The 20,405-nt window shown below is 45.4% G+C and overlaps 1 protein-coding gene and 1 pseudogene across 1 annotated transcript; one reads left to right on the top strand and one right to left on the bottom strand.

The window, feature by feature from the left end:
- The first annotated feature begins 707 nt into the window (after positions 1-707).
- On the top strand, positions 708-3,631 carry LOC146551394 (uncharacterized). The gene is made up of 6 exons (XM_085261030.1): positions 708-1,189; positions 1,712-2,033; positions 2,154-2,324; positions 2,367-2,461; positions 2,543-3,048; positions 3,627-3,631. The coding sequence occupies exons 1-6, from the start codon at positions 708-710 to the stop codon at positions 3,629-3,631; spliced, it is 1,581 nt and encodes a 526-aa protein (XP_085117156.1).
- Positions 3,632-7,424: 3,793 nt separating this feature from the next.
- Positions 7,425-8,421, bottom strand: LOC146551395 (trace amine-associated receptor 1-like; annotated as a pseudogene).
- Positions 8,422-20,405: the final 11,984 nt, after the last annotated feature.

Raw genomic sequence — 20,405 nt, forward strand, 5'->3', positions numbered from 1 at the left:
ACAGAATAGAATAAAATAATATACTATATACAGTAGAATAAAATAGAATAAAAATATACAATAAGATAAAAATAGAATACGAATGCTATATACAACTGAGTAAAAATACAACGATGACAGAAAGGATTATTGCACTTAGTATTATTGCATATGTATGGATGTGTGTGCTTGATCAGTTAAAGTATGCTGTAATGGCATTTCCATTATGAAAACATGATTTTGGACATTTCAAGTTTTTCACTTCAGCAGATAAAATGAATTGAGCAAAATCAACTCAAAATATCTCCACACGCCAGAACATCCTCTCTTCCTCGCTGGCTCCATATCTGTCAGTGGAATGATCACCTCTTCGCTCTCTGTCACCATCAACACACTCCACGAATCCCATGGATGATTCACTTCCTTATATCCGTTTGAATCAGGTACTGAAGCAGTTACGTGCGTAATGAAGCTTCGGACGTCACTGGTCACGTGATTTTTGCCAAACGAAGCAAGCCTCGACACAGTGCTTCTGAACCAGTGTGTTGTTTTTTTCGACACAAGCTCCGGAGCGTCAGCTTCAAGCGGGCCATCACTATTTCAAGTTATGTCATGTTGCGTTCAGAATTAAAGCCTTTTTTGAGTTCACGTCTGTCTCCGGAGTCTGCACCTTGGGTCCTATTCCTGCCTGCACACAGCCCCACCTAACAGAAGATCGCGACCAGAACATGGACCCTGCAGACTCTTTTTCCTTTGAGTTCAACGGCGAGATGGAGCAGCTGGTGCGCCTGCTTGACCGCATTGCTCAGGCCAATGATTTGAGGACCATGGCAGTTGGGCTAAGTGCTGTGGATGCCATCATTCGGAGCAACCCTCGGCTTACTCAGTTTTCTATGGACACAGTGCTGGGCAGCTCCATAGCGGCCTGGAGGGAGCAAGTCAGGGCTGGCGAGCTTGCTCTCTCTACCTTCACTTCCACTTCTTCACCGCCGCCCCAGGACAACACACACTCACCACCTTCCTCGTCGCTACCTCAGACTGCCTCTCCTTCCTCACACCAGCCAGGACCTTGTTCGCCTGCCTTTTTCCTGGCGGCCATGTGGTCGGATGAGGAGGAGGTCTCCGTATCTCCACCAGTTTCACTTCCCTCATCTAGAAGGAAGCGACGCCATCGTCACTCCTCTCCTCTGTCATCCGTTCAGCCTTCTGCCACGTCAGCTGGAGGGCCCAAGGAGCCCGTTCAGCCTTCTGCCACGTCAGCTGGAGGGCCCGAGGAGCCCGTTCAGCCTTCTGCCACGTCAGCTGGAGGGCCCGAGGAGCCCGTTCAGCCTTCTGCCTCCGCTGGAGGGCCCGAGGAGCCCGTTCAGTCACCTGTCTCCGCTGGAGGGCCCGAGGAGCCCGTTCAGCCACCTGTCTCCGCTGGAGGACCCAAGGAGCCCGTTCAGCCTCCTGTCTCCGCTGGAGGGTCCGAGGGGGGGCCCGTTCAGCCACCTGTCTCCGCTGGAGGCTCCGAGGGGCCCGTTCGGCCACCTGTTTCCGCTGGAGGCTCCGAGGGGCCCGTTCAGCCTCCTGTCTCCGCTGGAGGGTCCGAGGGGCCCGTTCAGCCTCCTGTCTCCGCTGGAGGGTCCGAGGGGGGGCCCGTTCAGCCACCTGTCTCCGCTGGAGGCTCCGAGGGGCCCGTTCGGCCACCTGTTTCCGCTGGAGGGTCCGAGGGGCCCGTTCAGCCTCCTGTCTCCGCTGGAGGGTCCGAGGGGGGGCCCGTTCAGCCACCTGTCTCCGCTGGAGGCTCCGAGGGGCCCGTTCGGCCACCTGTTTCCGCTGGAGGCTCCGAGGGGCCCGTTCAGCCACCTGTCTCCGCTGGAGGGCCCGAGGAGCCCGTTCAGCCACCTGTCTCCGCTGGAGGGCCCGAGGAGCCCGTTCAGCCACCTGTCTCGTCAGCTGGAGGGCCCGAGGAGCCCGTTCAGCCTTCTGCCACGTCAGCTGGAGGGCCCGAGGAGCCCGTTCAGCCACCTGTCTCGTCAGCTGGAGGGCCCGAGGAGCCCGTTCAGCCACCTGTCTCGTCAGCTGGAGGGCCCGAGGAGCCCGTTCAGCCACCTGTCTCGTCAGCTGGAGGGCCCGAGGAGCCCGTTCAGCCACGTGCCACGTCAGCTGGAGGGCCCGAGGAGCCTGTTCAGCCTTCTGCCTCTGCTACGCCTGGTCCAGCTTCTGCCTCTGCAACGCCTGGTCCAGCTTCTGCCTCTGCTACGCCTGGTCCGGCCTCCGAGTCTGCAGCTCCGCCTGGTCCGGCCTCCGAGTCTGCAGCTCCGCCTGGTCCGGCCTCCGAGTCTGCAGCTTCGCCTGGTCCGGCCTCAGCCTCTGCAGCAGCCTCTGTTCCTGCTTCGCCTCAGCCTGGTCCGGCTTCGGCCTCTGCAGCTCCGCCTGGTCCAGCCTCCGAGTGTTCAGCTTCGTCTGCTCCAGAGGTCTCCATGCTGTCTGTTCCTGCACGTCCTGTCCGGCCTGCTCGTCCTGTCCGGCCTGCTCGTCCTGCACGTCCTGTCCGGCCTGCACGTCCTGCTCATCCCGTCCGGCCTGCTCGTCCTGCACGTCCTGCTCGTCCCGTCCGGCCTGCTCGTCCTGCACGTCCTCTCCGGCCGATGACTGGACATCATTGCTGTCATGGACGGCCCCCTGAACTACGTCGCCGTCGGTGCCTCCCGCCCGGCCGGCCTCCTGATCCGCTCGGTCGCCGTCGGTGTCTCCCGCCCGGCCGGCCTCCTGATCTGCTCCGTCGCCACCGGTGCCTCCCGCCTGGCCGGCCTCCTGAACTGTTTTCTGGGCTCTTGGGCCGTCAGCCTCCGGGCCGCCCCCCTGAACTGCCCGGGTTTGGACTATTGTGCTGTCAGCCTCCGGGCCGGCCCCCTGAACTTTTTGTGAACTGTTTTTCCTGGCTGCCTGCGCCTGTCATGAGCCTGTTTTTTGTTCTGTTGCTTTCCGGGCTCCAGTGTTTGCACTTCTTTTTGTTTCTGGCTCAATGTGTTTCATTTGTTTCGAGCCCTCCATCCTGTTTCTCCCGCCGCCCACCCTGGTTGGGTTGTTTTTGTTTTTTTTTATTTTGAGGTTTTGGTTTGGGCTGTCTGGAAGCCAGCCCTTAAGGGGGGGGGGGGGGTACTGTTAGGATGCCTGGGTCGTTGACCCAGGGTTTTTGAGTGTATGATATTATTCATATTTTCTAGTTTTTTGGTTTCTTTGAGTTCTGTCTCATGGTTTATGTCCCTGTCTTCTTTAGTTGCTCTGTCTCCCCTATCACCTGCATCCCCTTGTCTAGTTCGCGTCTATGTGTATCCTTAGTTCCTATATCCCCGTGTCCACTCAGTGTTTGTGTCTGCCCTGGTCCCACGTCTCTGTTCCCTCTGTAGTGCCTACATGTGAGGCTGTGTCTTTGTTCAGTCTGTGTTATGTGTTTCCTGTTTTACTTTGAAGGTCTCTGTCTTTTCTCAGTGTGTTCAGTTTACGCTTCTTTGGTCTCGTCAGTTCTGATTTGTCCCAGCTGTGTTTCCCTCCTGTTACTCATTCCCTGATTGCTCCTCTGTGTATTTAAGCCCTGTGTTTCTCTGTGTCAGTGTCGTGATCTACCGTTTATTTTGCTGTGTGTTTTGTCTGTCCACCAGTGTAAGTTTATTTTGAGTTTTTTCAAGTTATGTCATGTTGCGTTCAGAATTAAAGCCTTTTTTGAGTTCACGTCTGTCTCCGGAGTCTGCACCTTGGGTCCTATTCCTGCCTGCACACAGCCCCGCCTAACAAATGTAAGTGAAATAAAAATATTGTAGTAGTGAATGAGACATGCAGTAGCAACGATAGCATAATGCCAGAAATGGTATACGCATTGCAACAGATTCAAAGGTGGATGGTGAAAAGAACAAACTAAATTAATTGTTAAATTTAAATGATTCTCTGAACATCCATGGATTATGGTTTCAATCTGTTTTAATCAAGATTTTCATGGATTCGTGCACATTCTCCGCTTCCTGGTATCAAACAACAAACATTTTACAGTGCTCAGGATGACTTCATTTACATGCAACAATTTTGACTTTTTCTTTTTTTTTTTTAAACAAAAATCCGTCAAATTCATATTTTGAATGATCACTCACTTTCCCTCCTGCAAACCTCTCTGATATAAAAAGCTTACATCGGACAGTCTCGGTTGTTGACAAGACACTTCACCTACCGCCTACTGGTGATGGCCAGAGGGGCCGATGGCGCGATATGTACCTACCCCAGGGCAGTTGTGGCTACAACTGTAGCTTGCCTCCACCAGTGTGTGAATGTGAGAGTGAATGAATAGTGGAATTTTACAGCGCTTTGAGGGCCCCGAAAAGCGCTATGTAATGCAATACATTATTATTTTTATTATTATTATTATTATATTTTTGCATGCTGTAGCGCCATTTGTGGGAGCATTTCAAGTTACTATACATTATATCAATTCAACCGTTATAGCCCAAATTTTAATACTATGTATGCATTAAGTCCATAGAAACTACATAAATTGCAAAAAAGTGCAATAAACTACAAAAAAATTGAAAATTGTTTTTTTAAACATATATTTCTAGTTAGAGAAATTTAAAAGGCTTATCCCTCAAAACTGTAAATACAAAAAAGTTACACAAAATAGTTTCCAACCATGGGAATTTATGTGTCTTCATAGTTTTATTTTTGAGATACACCAATTTTTATATACAGGAGGAAAAAACGAATAATGCAAATATGCAAAAAAACAAACAAAAGAAAAACAGCATGTGCATCAAAATAAACTATTTCCAGCAGTGCAATTTGAGTTCTAAGCATCACAGAAACAATACAGTCAAAGTCAAACATAACTTTTAAAAACATCAGTATAGCAAAATGACCCAGAACCGTGACAACTGTGCTAAAATCACTGCGGAAACGAAGCCCGGTATTGTCACGGGAACATCCATTCATCCATCCATTTTCTTCCGCTTATCCGGTGCTGGTCGAAGGGGCAGCAGCCCAAGCAGAGAAGCCCAGACATCCCACTCCCCAGCCACCTCCTCCAGCTACACCAAGGTGTTCCCAGGCCAGCCGAGAGATATAATCTTTCCAGTATGTCTTGAGTCTGCCCTGGGCCTCCTCCCGGTGGCACATGCCTGGTAAACCTCACCCAGGAGGCACGCAGGAGGCATCCTTATCAGATGCCCGAACCACCTCAACTGGCTGCTTTCGATGTGGAGGAGCAGCGGTTCTACTCTTAGGCTGAACATTTCACCCTATCTCTAAGGGAGAGGACAGCCACGGTTCGGAGGAAACCCATTTCCACCATTTGTATCCGCGATCTCATTCTTTAGGTTACTACCCACAGCTCGTGACCATAGGTGAGGGTAGGGACGTAGATCGACTGGTAAATTGAGAGCTTCCCTTTTACACCCAGCTCTCTCTTCACCACAACAGACCGGTACAACATCCGCATCGCTGCAGCCGCTGCACCAATCGGTCTGTCGATCTCCCACTCCCTTCTCCCGTCACTCGTGAACAAAACCCCGAGACCTCCTCCACTTGGGGCAGGAACTCGTCCGGAGTGGGCACTCCACCCTTTTCTAGCTGAGGATCATGGAGGTGCTGATTCTCATTCTCACTGCTTCACACTCGGCTGTGAACCGTTCCAAGGCGAGCTGGAGGCCATCACCCGGAGAAGCTAACAGAACCACATCATCTGCAAAAAGCAGAGATGAGATCCTGAGACCACCAAAGTGAAAGCCTTCCGCCACTTGGCTATGCCTAGAAATTCTGTCCATAACAATTATGAACAGGATCGGTGACAAAGGGCAGCCCTGGTGGAGCCCATCACCCACCAGAAACGAGTCCGACTTATTGCCAGCTATGCTGACCAAGCTCTTGCAACGGTTGTATAAGGACTGAATGACCCGTAGCAATGGGCCAGAAACCCCATACTCCCAGAGCAACCCCCCACAGGACCCACCGAGGGACACAGTCAAATGCCTTCTCCAAGTCCACAAAACACATGTAGACTGGTTGGGCAAACTCTCATGCACCCTCATTGTAGAGACATGTCAACCAAGACAGCCCTACAACATCCAGAGCCTTCAGGAACTCAGGACGGACCTCATCCACCCCAGGGGCTCTGCCACCAAGGAGTTGTTTAACTGCCTCAGTGATCTCGCCCCCAGAGATTGGCAGGTCATCCCTTCGTCGTGTCACAGGAACATGCGTTAATTAATTTGGTGATTTATTAAATGTATAAATGATATTATACTTATAACATTATACTTATAACACTTATATTCTAATCTGCTGCTGAGTCTCTTATGCTGATGGAAATTGCAGATAACACAGACATGCAGGAACACCTGTTCAACCAATCATGTTCATTCCACTATGCATTCCTGAAGCGTTCCATTTCTTTTACAACAGTTTTGTGTTTGGCTGGTATGTCTTTATTTTCTTTATTCCAGAGATTTTCACTTCTCTGGAATAGTTGGCACTAATAAGGATGATTTTCTGTAAAAGAGTATTTATATGACCAATTAATCAGACTCGTAGATGATGTTAGATTAGTTTGATGCTGCCAATGCTTTTATTTAACCATGCTGGGAAACACTGGGTTAACTTGGAGAGCTGAGAACCAGCTTTGTGTGACTGTTTATCCAGTTCCCAGTGTTAGGGTCAGTGATTCCAGATAACGGAAAGATATCCTGGATATGCTGACCTCACTCTGTAGTATGCAGGGCTCTGAGACAGCAGCTCGACTCTACATTACCCTCATGCTTAATATTCACAATGAAAATATTAGTCGAACATCGTGAAGTCTGTATGTGTTTCTAACAAGCTTTGTATAGTTAAACCTAACAGTTACTACATGATGGAAACAACAATGTTATCTGTTTTTATAAAGATTATGCGTGAATACACAGGGCACACTGACTATTGACTATTTATTTCCTCCCCTTTAAACACATTCTTATTGTTAGTTTAAATTCAGAATTGGCAACTGAAACAAAGTATGTCACATACGAACATCAGGAAATAAAGACCCAATAGATATATTCTCAGTAAATGAAGTCGGTGTTCAACCTGTGAGAGGTGACAGTCAGCGGGGGCTATGACAGTTGTGTACCGGGACCTGCACTTTGCTGGCGGTATAACAGCTTGAGCGCTATTTCAATAATTATTGAAATATTTATTTAATATAATTAATTTAAATTTAAATTAATTAATAAAATATTTATCAATTCATTCATTTTGTCACTCCTGGCCCTCCATAACGATAAGCGATGACAATATTTGCAAAACTATTTGAACAATCAAAACATGTGTTTGTACATTTGTACAAAACGTATTTGCTACTCAGATTATTTCTTTCAGTCGCTATTGAGACATTATGTATGTGATGCTTCAGGTAGGGTTCAGTGGCTGTTTTATGTTTGTTTTTACTGTAAGATTTGTGAAATGTGTATATTTATCAAAGTCATATTTGTGTTGGTAAAATCCCCTTGGAATATTTTCCCGCAAATAATCATTCTGATGGCTGACCTGAACCAGCTATAAAAGAAAGCATAAATAAATGGATTTAGCATTGAATTTGCCAATGTAAGCCAGTTAAGAGTTTCAAATTACAGGAACTGGTACAGAATCACTGGTAAATGGTGGGAATGTGATGCAAAGAAAAAAAGGACTCCAGCAAAATATAAAAACTCCCAAAACAATAGCCAGAGTTTTGGTCGCCTTTCTCTCCTTGATACTGGCAGTTTGTCCACACTTTGTGTTCTGGATGCTTCTTGCTTGCCTCAAAGCAACAAAGAAAATCTTTAGGTAGATACAAAGCATTATGGTCACTGGCAGGTAAAATGATAACATGGGTCCAACAGTGCTTTCCATTAGAATGTCAATCAAACATGATTCCTCACATTTTTCATTATTAAATCCAGCAATGGTGACACTAATTCCAATTATCCCAGAAACCCCCCAGCTCATCAGGATCATGAACACAACAACACGATGGCTGATTTTAGTTTGATATGTCAGAGGCTGGCAAACAGCATGGTATCTGTCAATAGAAATACAGCAGAGGTTCAGGATGGAACATGTGCTCAGTGAAATATCAAAGGTCCCTCGCACTTTGCAAAACAAACCCTCATGATAAAGACATGAGCTGAGAGAGAATGCCATGCTGAGAGGAAATGCTATAATCCCAACGAGCAGGTCAGCCACAGCAAGAGAGAGGATGAGAGAATTAGTAGGAGTATGGAGCTGTTTGAAGTAAATCACAGAAATTATTACAAGGAGATTTCCACATATTGTTATAACAGACAATAATGCAAGGAATGCATACAAGAATACACACATAATGGAAGGGCTGTTTGTCAGCATGTATTTGGAGTCTTGTATTACATAACAGGGATGTAGATCATTTACAATGTTGGTCATGTTCATACTGACCTTTTGTTTCATAATTAAGCAGCTTAAACCAACAATATGATTTTTTTCTGCTGCACTAACCTGGGACTTGACTTGATGTAGATTGTCCTTCAGTGCAGGTCAACTACTGATTGCTAAGAAGAGCGAGAGTCCAGACTGAGTTAAAAGAGGTTGTCAAAGAGGGAAACAGCATTGAGATTTGGTCAATTACACAAGCTCAAAGGATAACAAACAAAACTGGGAGCATCCAGAATACCCGAAGGACTCAATCAGGAGTCTCTTGTCAGAAAAGGTGACAAAAAATATATGAATGAAAAACAAGGTAACGTGTAAACAACGTACTGGAAGGATGAATCATAATTTATTCAAAAGCCATTCTCTCATGCAATTTTCTGGTAATTGTGGTGTTTTGGCATATTTTCTAAATATTAAAGCCATAACACAGGATTCACATTATTTTCATTTTCATCACAGAACTCACCAATAGATTCAAGCTTTGTAAATGGAAACAGGGCCATCTGCATAGAAACTGTTTATCACTGGATATAGGAAGATCCAGAGCATCATGCTGGTTTTGTAATGACTCTTCTTTGCCAGGGAAGTGAACTTACTCTACTACCTTATCCACCAATTGATCTGAAATTGGTGGATAAGGTAGTAGGGTAGATAATTGATGGATAATTCCTTCACTTTAAGGACTCAAAGGTTTAAGTTTGATTTGTCACCTTCCTTACGTACTATTTTGGTACAGGAAGTGCTGAATGAAAACAGACCAACCATCAACTAGGTTAGGGTTAGGGCACAATTCAGTGTTGCTTAAAGAAATATCTAAATAACTGATCACTAATCAGTGCCAGTGTATTTAGATTTAAAAAATATTTAGATTTAATATCAATTTTATATTAGTAAATATTTCATTTTAACATTCAGTCATAACACTTGAATTCAGATGTAAATGTTTGTAAAATTTCCTGTGGAAAAAGGGTGTGTTGAAAACATAATAATCAGAGCCCCATATCCTAAAGATTTTTTTAAACTGTAATTGCTAAAGTTAAGACATATATGGGATGGGTGGGGTTGAGTTGATAATAATCAGTGCTATCCAGTGACCAATAATAAAAGTTGTCATGTTAATATAACAAGAAACTAACATCTAACCAGATTATTATGTTTGCAAAGATGGGAATTTCTGCAGAGTAATACTTTATCAAAGGCTGTGTGAATGAGGAAATGAAACCAAGTCAGTCAGCTGGATCAGCTGACTGACTTGACAGGAAGAGTCAGAGAGAAACTCAGAGTTTGTTGAAGATAACTTGCCAGCATGCAGCTTCACTACTCAGGTGACTGTCTCAGAGATCTAGGTACAGTGGGGCAGAGAGATGGCAAAAAAGTATTTAGTCAGCCACCGATTGTGCAAGTTCCCCCACTTAAAATGATGACAGAGGTCAGTATTTGCACCAGAGGTACACTTCAACTGTGAGAGACAGAATGTGAAAAAAAAAAATCCATGAATTCACATGGTAGGATTTGTAAAGAATTTATTCGTAAATCAGGATGGAAAATAAGTATTTGGTCAATAACAAAAATACGACTCAATACTTTGTAACATAACCTTTGTTGGCAATAACAGAGGTCAAACGTTTACTATAGGTCTTTACCAGTGTGTGGGTAAGTTACTTTAAAATAGTAACTTAGTTACATTACTAGTTACTTCTCTCAAAAGTAACTCAGTTACTTCAAGTTACTCATTACTTTCAAAGTAACTAGTTACTAGGGAAAGTAACTTTGGTTTTACTCAGAATTCTCTTGTTAATGTGTTTCTTCCATAACTTTGCCAGTCTTCTAGCTTGCTTACTTGCCACAGTGCACTGTGCCACCTACCAATAGAAAGGAAAAGATAATGTGCATATTTCCACGAGAGAAATCCCACGCCTGGACCGTCATTGACTGCTGCCATGATTCTAGCCTACGTCACAGCGTCATGTGCGCCTTTTACATCCAACACAAAAACTGCAGTCGTGGTGCTTTCGATTGTACTCAGAACTCGGAAATTCTGCCTTCTGAATAGGAAGATGTAGGCAACACCAGACTGCAGATAAGCTGCATACAGGGCTGGACTGGGACAGAAAATTGTCCCGGGCATTTTGACTAGAGACTGGCCCACCATTATAGGAAAAATCATAAAGCCTTTGAATGAAACAGTGATGTACACTGTTCTGATGGTATATATGCATCAATCTATCAATCGTTTGTTGTAAGATTTAGATAATTATTTTTTTAAAAGCTAGACATTTTAAATGAGAATAAGAAAGAAAAGTATTTCTTTGTGCCCCCTTTCCCTGTTAATGCCCTACATGCCCCCCTGGCAACACTTTGCTAGACCCGCACCTGCACAGTTACCAGCTGTCAGCTACCTAAAAAAGGATCCTGGGGTTATTTGTCTCTCAGAAACAGTTCATAACTTCCCTTCAACTCATTCATGTCACCTAAAAGGTAAACCTGTTTCTCCATCACCTGTTCAGCTCTGATGATTCAGTAAGGACATCTCCTGGTTTCATCTTCATGTTTCACTCTCACCAGATAACCAAACCATATCATGACCAGCAGCTTTTTTGCAGCTGTGGCTCCAGCAAACATCAGCTGATACTAGAAATTAATATTAAATAAATTCTAACAACAGCTGATCAAGCTTAAACGTGCTGCTGTTGTTTAGCGCGACATCCGCTGGTTTCCTCTTTCGGCGCAAAGTGAGCGATAAACAAACAAGAGAGCCGATCAGCTGATCATTGATCAGTTTTCATGATTGAAGCAGAAACTGGAGACGGAGGGGAGAGAATGAAAGAAGAAGAGGCAGCTGTGCAGCAAAGACAGAATAACTCCAGCTTTGTGCCTTTTTCATTGTAGCTGAATTACGGGACAAACTGTCCCTTTTCACCTCAATAAGAAACGCGTAATATTTTCTCTGAATACCAGACGGGACGGTTGGCAACTCTAATAACTTATGAACAAAATAAAGTTCAACATCATTAACATCATAGCACCCACCCAGCTTGTATAGAACTCCGTCATGCTAGCTAGCACGCAGTACGGAAAAGTCAGAATAACAAAAATAAACTCCACCTAAACTTGGTTTATATCTGACCCAGAGAGACTGCAGGTCATAACTTCTTACCTGAAGTTCAGTTCACACTTGGACCGGCGGCCGCCTCGGGTCTCTTTCCTTCTGCGTCCCCTTTCCTTCATCCACCAGCTGGCTTCCACCACTTGCTAATGTTATTGAATCTGTGGAAGCTCCGCGATAGCCACCACACGAAGTAACGACTAACGCGTTCCTGATTTTGGCATAATAACTAGTTACCGTGCTCGTTACCACAATAATAACGTAGTTACTGTAACGCGTTACTTAATAACGCGTTAGTCCCAACACTGGTCTTTACCAGGTTTGCACACACAGTAGCTGGTATTTTGGCCCATTCCTCCATGCAGATCTTCTCGAGAGCAGTGATGTTTTGGGGCTGTCGCCGAGCAACACGGACTTTCAACTCCCGCCACAGATTTTCTATGGGGTTGAGGTCTGGAGACTGGCTAGGCCACTCCAGGACTTTCAAATGCTTCTTACGGAGCCACTCCTTTGTTGCCCGGGCGGTGTGTTTTGAATCATTGTCATGTTGGAAGACCCAGCCTCGTTTCATCTTCAAAGTTCTCACTGATGGAAGGAGGTTTTGGCTCAAAATCTCACGATACATGGCCCCATTCATTCTGTCCTTAACACGGATCAGTCGTCCTGTCCCCTTGGCAGAAAAACAGCCCCATAGCATGATGTTTCCACCCCCATGCTTCACAGTAGGTATGGTGTTCTTGGGATGCAACTCAGTATTCTTCTTCCTCCAAACACGACGAGTTGAGTTTATACAAAAAGTTCTACTTTGGTTTCATCTGACCACATGACATTCTCCCAACTCCTCTGCTGTATCATCCATGTGCTCTCTGGCAAACTTCAGACGGACCTGGACATGCACTGGCTTCAGCAGCGGAACACGTCTGGCACTGCGGGATTTGATTCCCTGCCGTTGTAGTGTGTTACTGATGGTGACCTTTGTTACTTTGGTCCCAGCTCTCTGCAGGTCATTCACCAGGTCCCCCGTGTGGTTCTGGGATCTTTGCTCACGGTTCTCATGATCATTTTGACCCACGGGATGAGATCTTGCGTGGAGCCCCAGATCGAGGGAGATTATCAGTGGTCTTGCATGTCTTCCATTTTCTGATGATTGCTCCCACAGTTGATTTTTTTCACACCAAGCTGCTTGCCTATTGTAGATTCACTCTTCCCAGTCTGGTGCAGGTCTACAATACTTTTCCTGGTGTCCTTCGAAAGCTCTTTGGTCTTGGCCATGGCGGAGTTTGGAGTCTGACTGTTTGAGGCTGTGGACAGGTGTCTTTTATACAGATGATGAGTTCAAACAGGTGCCATTCATACAGGTAACGAGTGGGGGACAGAAAGCTTCTTACAGAAGACGTTACAGGTCTGTGAGAGCCAGAGATTTTCCTTGTTTGAGGTGACCAAATACTTATTTTCCACCCTAATTTACGAATAAATTCTTTACAAATCCTACCATGTGGATTCATGGATTTTTTTTTTTTCACCTTCTGTCTCTCACAGTTGAAGTGTACCTCTGGTGCAAATTACTGACCTCTGTCATCATTTTAAGTGGGGGAACTGCACAATCGGTGGCTGACTAAATACTTTTTTGCCCCACTGTAACCCTCTTTGTCGAACAGAAAACCCAGTCGCCCCTATCTTTCACTAAGTCTCTTGTTTAAAAAAAATAATATTTTTATTAAATTGTTGGTAATCAGGTAACAAAGAAAATGATAAATTTAACAGTTACATATCAAAAACAATCACACTTTTAAAGAGTCGATTGTGCCGTTCGAATATAGAATTAGGTTAGAGTTAGGGTTACAATTGTCACCTATGATGGCTCAAACCCCAAAAGTTAAAAAAAAAAAAAAGTCTAAAATTAGATCAAGTAAAATTCATTAACAAATAAGGAAATTTACTTTTTCATTTATTTGTTGAGGAAAATTACCCACTAGTGACTGACAAAGGTTTGTAAATCTCTCTCTATATATATTTTAAAACGTTCTCGCCACTCGCCATGCACGTGGTCTTTATCCTTTAAGCCTGGATCTTCTACCAAAGGCTTGGAGCTTGAGGGTCCTGCACAGGATCTTTGCTGTTCCTAGGACTGCGCTCTTGGGACAGAGATCTTGGATGTTGTTCCTGCGATCTTTTGGAGCAACTCACCCAGCCATGGGTCACTGTCCCAAGTGCTCTGACTACCAGGGATCACTGTTGCCCCACTGTTGCCTTCACCCTCCACCACGTTGTTTCATCCTGGATAGTGGTTCTGACACTCACTAGTTCTCAGTCACCTTCCTTAGCATACAATCTCAGGGTACTGGATTTGGGGTAAAAACTTACGTGCACGGTAAAAAGCTTTCTTATTTTGATGATAGTGGCTTTTACCTCTTCTTTGGTCATCTTATTATCTAAGCAGGGTATCTGATAACCGGCAGGACGTAGGTGTTAATTGTGTTCTTTCCATTCAGCTGACTCCTCAGGACTTGCCGGACCCTCTGCAGGTATGTTGCAGCTTTCCTAGCAGCCTTTTCATGATTTGCCTTTGTGATTGGATTTGCCTTCCAATAGCACAATGCCTTTGTTGTGACTACTTTCCTCTCATTTTTTTTTTTTTTTGCCTGTCCCGTTTGGCTCTTTTGCCATCAGAATTGTTGTCTAAAGGCAAAGAAAGATGCCCAACGGATTTACTTTACCAAATTGACCATGGGGGAAAGAAGGGGAGAAAGAAAGAGGGAAATAGAAACAGCTGAGAAGAGGGACGGGGGAGAAGGGCAAAAGACAAAAACCAACAGAATGAGCAGAAAAAAAAAGAAGAAAAAAAATGCATATATCAATCACCTGGATCACCTGCTGAGAAAGAAAAAAGAAAACAAGCAGAAGAGAACAAGAGTAATAGAATAAACAACATCACAATGATATATGGGAATATGACAGTAAATACTAAATATTAAACATTATTGTGCAGCACATAAGATCAACAGAACACAGTGTGCTTTGAGGTAGGAGCCAAAAAGGGTGTAGTTTTTGGGTGTGATCACCCGTGTGTACACCTGTGAGCATGGACACGCTTGTTTTGTTTTTTTAAAGGTTCCTTCATGCAATGATCTGCTAGAGGGTGTGGGGGGGCCACAGCCCCGTCCTCCAGGGCATGAAGCAGGTATGGAGGAGATCAAAACTCCAGACATCCAGAGGCCCCCAGAACACAAGAGACCAAGGAAGACCAACAGAGGGGCAGCCACGCCACTGTACCAGAAAGAGCTGAGGAGAGTCCCAGATGAGGGCTCACTCAGCAGCCGCGGAGCAGAAGCCAGGGGGAGTTGCAGTGACGCGCCCGTGAGCTCCGCCGGCAGCCAGCCGTGCCTGAGTGACCGAGCCCCAGGCCGAGAGGCCGGGGGCACCCCACCTCCGAAGTGGCCCGAGCGAGCCCCGGGCTCCAGGCCCCGATAAGCGGCCGCCAAGGAGTGAGCCGGTGTGTACCTGGACGTCCATCCCCGGACACAAAGAACCACCAACGCACCGATGTCTGAGGGAGTCCGCCACTGGCAGGGGAAGTGGTGGTAGGGGGAGATAGGCCTCCAAACCTTGGAGGGCCTAAGATGTCCCCAGAGAGGTGGCGCCTGACACCCAACCTGACATATAGACACAGAAATACAGGCACACACATATACAAACATCCATTCCCACCCTCATGCTCTCATATGCACTTACTCCACACTCAACCAACGTGGAGACAGACATAAAGAGACGCTGTACACACAATCACACTCCCCAAGCGTACTCTACAAACAGGGTCTAGGTACCCTTGCCCCTGGAGGGGGGAACTGCACCCAGACCCAGGTGGTGTTACCCTTTTCCCTGCGGTGGGGGGAGGCAGACCACCCCGACTCCGCAGCAGCAGGGAGGCCCCACACTCCAGACCGCAGTCGGACGGCCAACTCCTCCTCCTAGCCCCCCCGCTCCAGCAGGTCGCAGAGAATGGGGGTGAGAGAAGACTCCAAACCTCCCTCCACCCGCTCATTGTAGTGTTGATGCATGTGTGTTCTAAGGTGCATTTAAAACCCAGGAGGGCATGGAGCTACCTGCCAGAGAGCAGCAGGTAAGCGCATGGTCCCTCCTGCTAGCCCTCAATGTCTACGTGTATTTAACATTGAGAGGTGGGCAACGACGCCAGGGGTGGGGTGTACACCCTGATGGTACTTTGGATTCCGTGTATCGAGCCCACCCCCAAGATCCTATATGTATGTGTAATGAGAGTGTGAGTAATGTGAATGTCTAAGTTGTGGGATAAAATTGAGGCAGAGGCAGCCAGAAGGGGACAGGGGGGGGGGTGGCCTCCTCTGCACCCTGGTGACATACCCCTACTCCAAGGTCCTGCATGTGTGGGTGGTTGTGGTGGAGCGGGTATGGTATCTCATTGATACCATACAATTACACTCCGATATCATTGCGATAAGTGCTCGTGGTTGTGTATCATTTGTTTGATATCACATTCACTCCTTAATGTCATGAGGTTAGCTTCTAGAATGAAAATGTCATGGTCCGCGGCCCGGCGTCCAAGGTGCTGATGGGATGCCCACTCCCGTGGGCGTGGCTGCTAACTCCACACCTGCATCCCATCCCAGGCGATCACCAGGTGGACTATTTAATCCTGCCCAGCCTGCTGCTCCACGCCAGTCCGTAGTCGTCCTTCAGCGGTAACGTACACCTGCGGGAAAGCCCTTATGCAAACCTATCCGTGTGAACTAACACTAACTCTGCCCTGTGTACTCAGATCACAGCTCGGCGTGTTTGAGCCACCAGCCTGTCCACCTGCCCGTCCGGAAATTTGGATCACATCAGCCCCAGCTGCCTCGACCTTTCTGGAGCTTCTCCCCACGGACCCTCACCCCTCCCTCCGGTTCCCTCGGCCCCGCTATCATCCCTCCCACAGTCCCGCTCTCGGTGTTCCAGCGCGACTCGCCTCCCGGTCCCTCGGTTTCTCTGGTTCCGTGCGTTTTTTCCCTTCTACCCTCCCGGGACACCGTCAGTTATAATAAAGTTTATTTTTTGTTCTCTCGTACCACTGTGTGTGTGTTCTGCTCCTGGGTCCAGCTTGTGCATGGAACTTCGGTTCATGACAGAAAATTTTCATCAAACAAATTGAATGACATATAATGATTAAAAAAACAAAACAAAACTGCATGACATCTGAAGCAAATATCACAAATTTTAAAAAATGAAGCAAATATGTTTCTGGATCCAGGAGCAAAATGCATGCATATTATGAATTTAGTTCCTGACAGCCCTGTTTGGTTTTCTGTTTATTTTTGGATGCCTCATTTCATGAGCTGTCTAAAAGAATAGTGTACTTTCTAAACATATGTTATCAGCCAATTTGTAAATAACAGATTAGATCGTGTTACAGTATTAGCTAAGGTGAGAGCACAGATTGAGCTCAGATAAAAGCACTATAAAGTTAGCCTTGCAGATCTCTAAGGGAGAGGACAGCCACGGTTCGCAGGAAACCCATTTCCACCGTTTGTATCCGCGATCTCATTCTTTAGGTCACTACCCACCAGAGATGGGCAGTAACGCGTTACTTGTAATGCATTACTGTAATCTGATTACTTTTTTCAAGTAACGAGTAAAGTAAGGGATTACTATTGCAAAAACGGTAATTCGATTACCGTTACTTTCCCGTAGTAACGCTGCATTACTGCGTTACTAAAACCGTGATTTTTTGCAAGAATGTCTCACGACAGTGACGTAAGCGAGTGCGCCGTTAGTGACAACAGCTGTCTGCAGATCAACAATGGATCATATATCGATTGTGGGAGACAGTATGAGCGTGCAGCGTTTAAAGCGTGGAAGTACTGACCTTTGAGTTTGATTCCATAAAAAGTGACAAAAACATTAGCGTCCATCGTGCTTGGGAAGAAAACTTCTTTTTACAGCGAAAAAAACCCTAAACTTCCAATCAAGCACCGAGTGCGCAACGACGTAATGGGGAAATTCACAGAGAAACTTGCGGATTCTTCAACTGACCGCGGCACACCTGCACCAGGGTAAGCCTCAACCTACCGCAGTCCTGCTTTACAGGTGAAAATAGAGCAACAGGACCGCTAGTCTTTGACTTTATTTATTTTCTGCTGTGTTTTACTTGCATCTATTTGAAAGAGTGAGTGTAAACACAAAAAATATTTTATTTTATGTGCTGGAATGTGTAGAAAATAGGTTTAAATGTTAAACTAATTTATTCAAGTCAGAGAATGTTGCATATGATTACATTTTTGCTTAAATTTTTGCTGAAAGATCTATCGCTTTATCACCTCTTCAGGTTGCAAATCGTGTTTTTAAAAAGTAACTAAGTAACTAAGTAATTAATTACTTTTGAAAATAAGTAATCAGTAAAGTAACAGGATTACTTTTTTGGAGTAGTAATCAGTAATTAGTTACTGATTACTTTTTTCAAGTAACTTGACCAACACTGCTACCCACAGCTCGTGACCATAGGTGAGGGTAGGGACGTAGATCGACCGGTAAATTGAGAGCTTCACTTTTACACCCAGCTCTCTCTTCACCACAACAGACCGGTACAACATCCGCATCGCTGCAGCCGCTGCACCAATCGGTCTGTCGATCTCCCACTCCCTTCTCCCGTCACTCGTGAACAAAACCCCGAGACCTCCTCCACTTGGGGCAGGAACTCGTCCGGAGTGGGCACTCCACCCTTTTCTAGCTGAGGATCATGGAGGTGCTGATTCTCATTCTCACTGCTTCACACTCGGCTGTGAACCATTCCAAGGCGAGCTGGAGGCCATCACCCGGAGAAGCTAACAGAACCACATCATCTGCAAAAAGCAGAGATGAGATCCTGAGACCACCAAAGTGAAAGCCTTCCGCCACTTGGCTATGCCTAGAAATTCTGTCCATAACAATTATGAACAGGATCGGTGACAAAGGGCAGCCCTGGTGGAGCCCATCACCCACCAGAAACGAGTCCGACTTATTGCCAGCTATGCTGACCAAGCTCTTGCAACGGTTGTATAGGACTGAATGACCCGTAGCAACGGGCCAGAAACCCCATACTCCCAGAGCACCCCCCACGGACCCACCGAGGGACACAGTCAAATGCCTTCTCCAAGTCCACAAAACACATGTAGACTGGTTGGGCAAACTCTCATGCACCCTCAAGTATCGTTGAGAGGATAAAGAGCTGATCCAATGTTCCACGACCAGGACGAAAACCGCATTGTTCCTCCTGCATCCGAGGTTCAACTAACGGACAGACTCTCCTCTCCAGCACCCTGGCATAGACTTTCCCAGGGAGGCTGAGGAGTGTGATTTCCCCTGTAGTTGGAACACACCCTCTGGTCCCTTTCTTAAAGATGGGGACCACCACCCCGGACTGCCAGTCCAGGGGTACTGAACCTGATCGCCACACAACATTGCAGAGACATGTCAACCAAGACAGCCCTACAACATCCAGAGCCTTCAGGAACTCGGGGCAGACCTCATCCACCCCAGGGGCTCTGCCACCAAGGAGTTGTTTAACTGCCTCAGTGATCTCGCCCCCAGAGATTGGCAGGTCATCCCCTTCGTCGTGTCACAGGAACATGCGTTAATTATTTGGTGATTTATTAAATGTATAAATGATATTATACTTATAACATTATACTTATAACACTTATATTCTAATCTGCTGCTGAGTCTCTTATGCTGATGGAAATGCAGATAACACAGAACATGCAGGAACACCTGTTCAACCAATCATGTTCATTCCACTATGCATTCCTGAAGCGTTCATTTCTTTTACAACAGTGTTGTGTTTGGCTGGTATGTCTTTATTTTCTTTATTCCAGAGATTTTCACTTCTCTGGAATAGTTGGCACTAATAAGGATGATTTTCTGTAAAAGAGTATTTATATGACCAATTAATCAGACTCGTAGATGATGTTAGATTAGTTTGATGCTGCCAATGCTTTTATTTAACCATGCTGGGAAACACTGGGTTAACTTAGAGAGCTGAGAACCAGCTTTGTGTGACTGTTTATCCAGTTCCCAGTGTTAGGGTCAGTGATTCCAGATAACGGAAAGATATCCTGGATATGCTGACCTCACTCTGTAGTATGCAGGGCTCTGAGACAGCAGCTCGACTCTACATTACCCTCATGCTTAATATTCACAATGAAAATATTAGTCAAACATCGTGAAGTCTGTATGTGTTTCTAACAAGCTTTGTATAGTTAAACCTAACAGTTACTACATGATGGAAACAACAATGTTATCTATTTTTATAAAGATTATGCGTGAATACACAGGCACACTGATTATTGACTATTTATTTCCTCCCCTTTAAACACATTCTTATTGTTAGTTTAAATTCAGAATTGGCAACTGAAACAAAGTATGTCACATACGAACATCAGGAAATAAAGACCCAATAGATATATTCTCAGTAAATGAAGTCGGTGTTCAACCTGTGAGAGGTGACAGTCAGCGGGGGCTATGACAGTTGTGTACCGGGACCTGCACTTTGCTGGCGGTATAACAGCTTGAGCGCTATTTCAATAATTATTGAAATATTTATTTAATATAATTAATTTAAATTTAAATTAATTAATAAAATATTTATTAATTCATTCATTTTGTCACTCCTGGCCCTCCATAACGATAAGCGATGACAATATTTGCAAAACTATTTGAACAATCAAACAATGTGTTTGTACATTTGTACAAAATGTATTTGCTACTCAGATTATTTCTTTCAGTCGCTATTAAGACATTATGTATGCGATGCTTCAGGTAGGGTTCAGTGGCTGTTTTATGTTTGTTTTTACTGTAAGATTTGTGAAATGTGTATATTTTA

Source organism: Mchenga conophoros, linkage group LG20, assembly GCF_057382185.1.
Source record: "Mchenga conophoros isolate Kocher_MC1m ecotype Shallow Benthic linkage group LG20, M_conophoros_male_GT1.1, whole genome shotgun sequence".
Lineage (NCBI taxonomy): Eukaryota > Metazoa > Chordata > Actinopteri > Cichliformes > Cichlidae > Mchenga > Mchenga conophoros.

Excerpts from the sequence above, each read along its gene's own strand:
- LOC146551394 (XM_085261030.1), top strand. The coding sequence starts at position 708 with ATGGACCCTGCAGACTCTTTTTCCTTTGAGTTCAACGGCGAGATGGAG. Across the intron at positions 1,190-1,711 it reads TCATCCGTTCAGCCTTCTGC|CTCCGCTGGAGGGTCCGAGG; the intron begins CACGTCAGCTGG and ends TCAGCCTCCTGT. Across the intron at positions 2,325-2,366 it reads CTGCAGCTTCGCCTGGTCCG|CCTGGTCCGGCTTCGGCCTC; the intron begins GCCTCAGCCTCT and ends GCTTCGCCTCAG.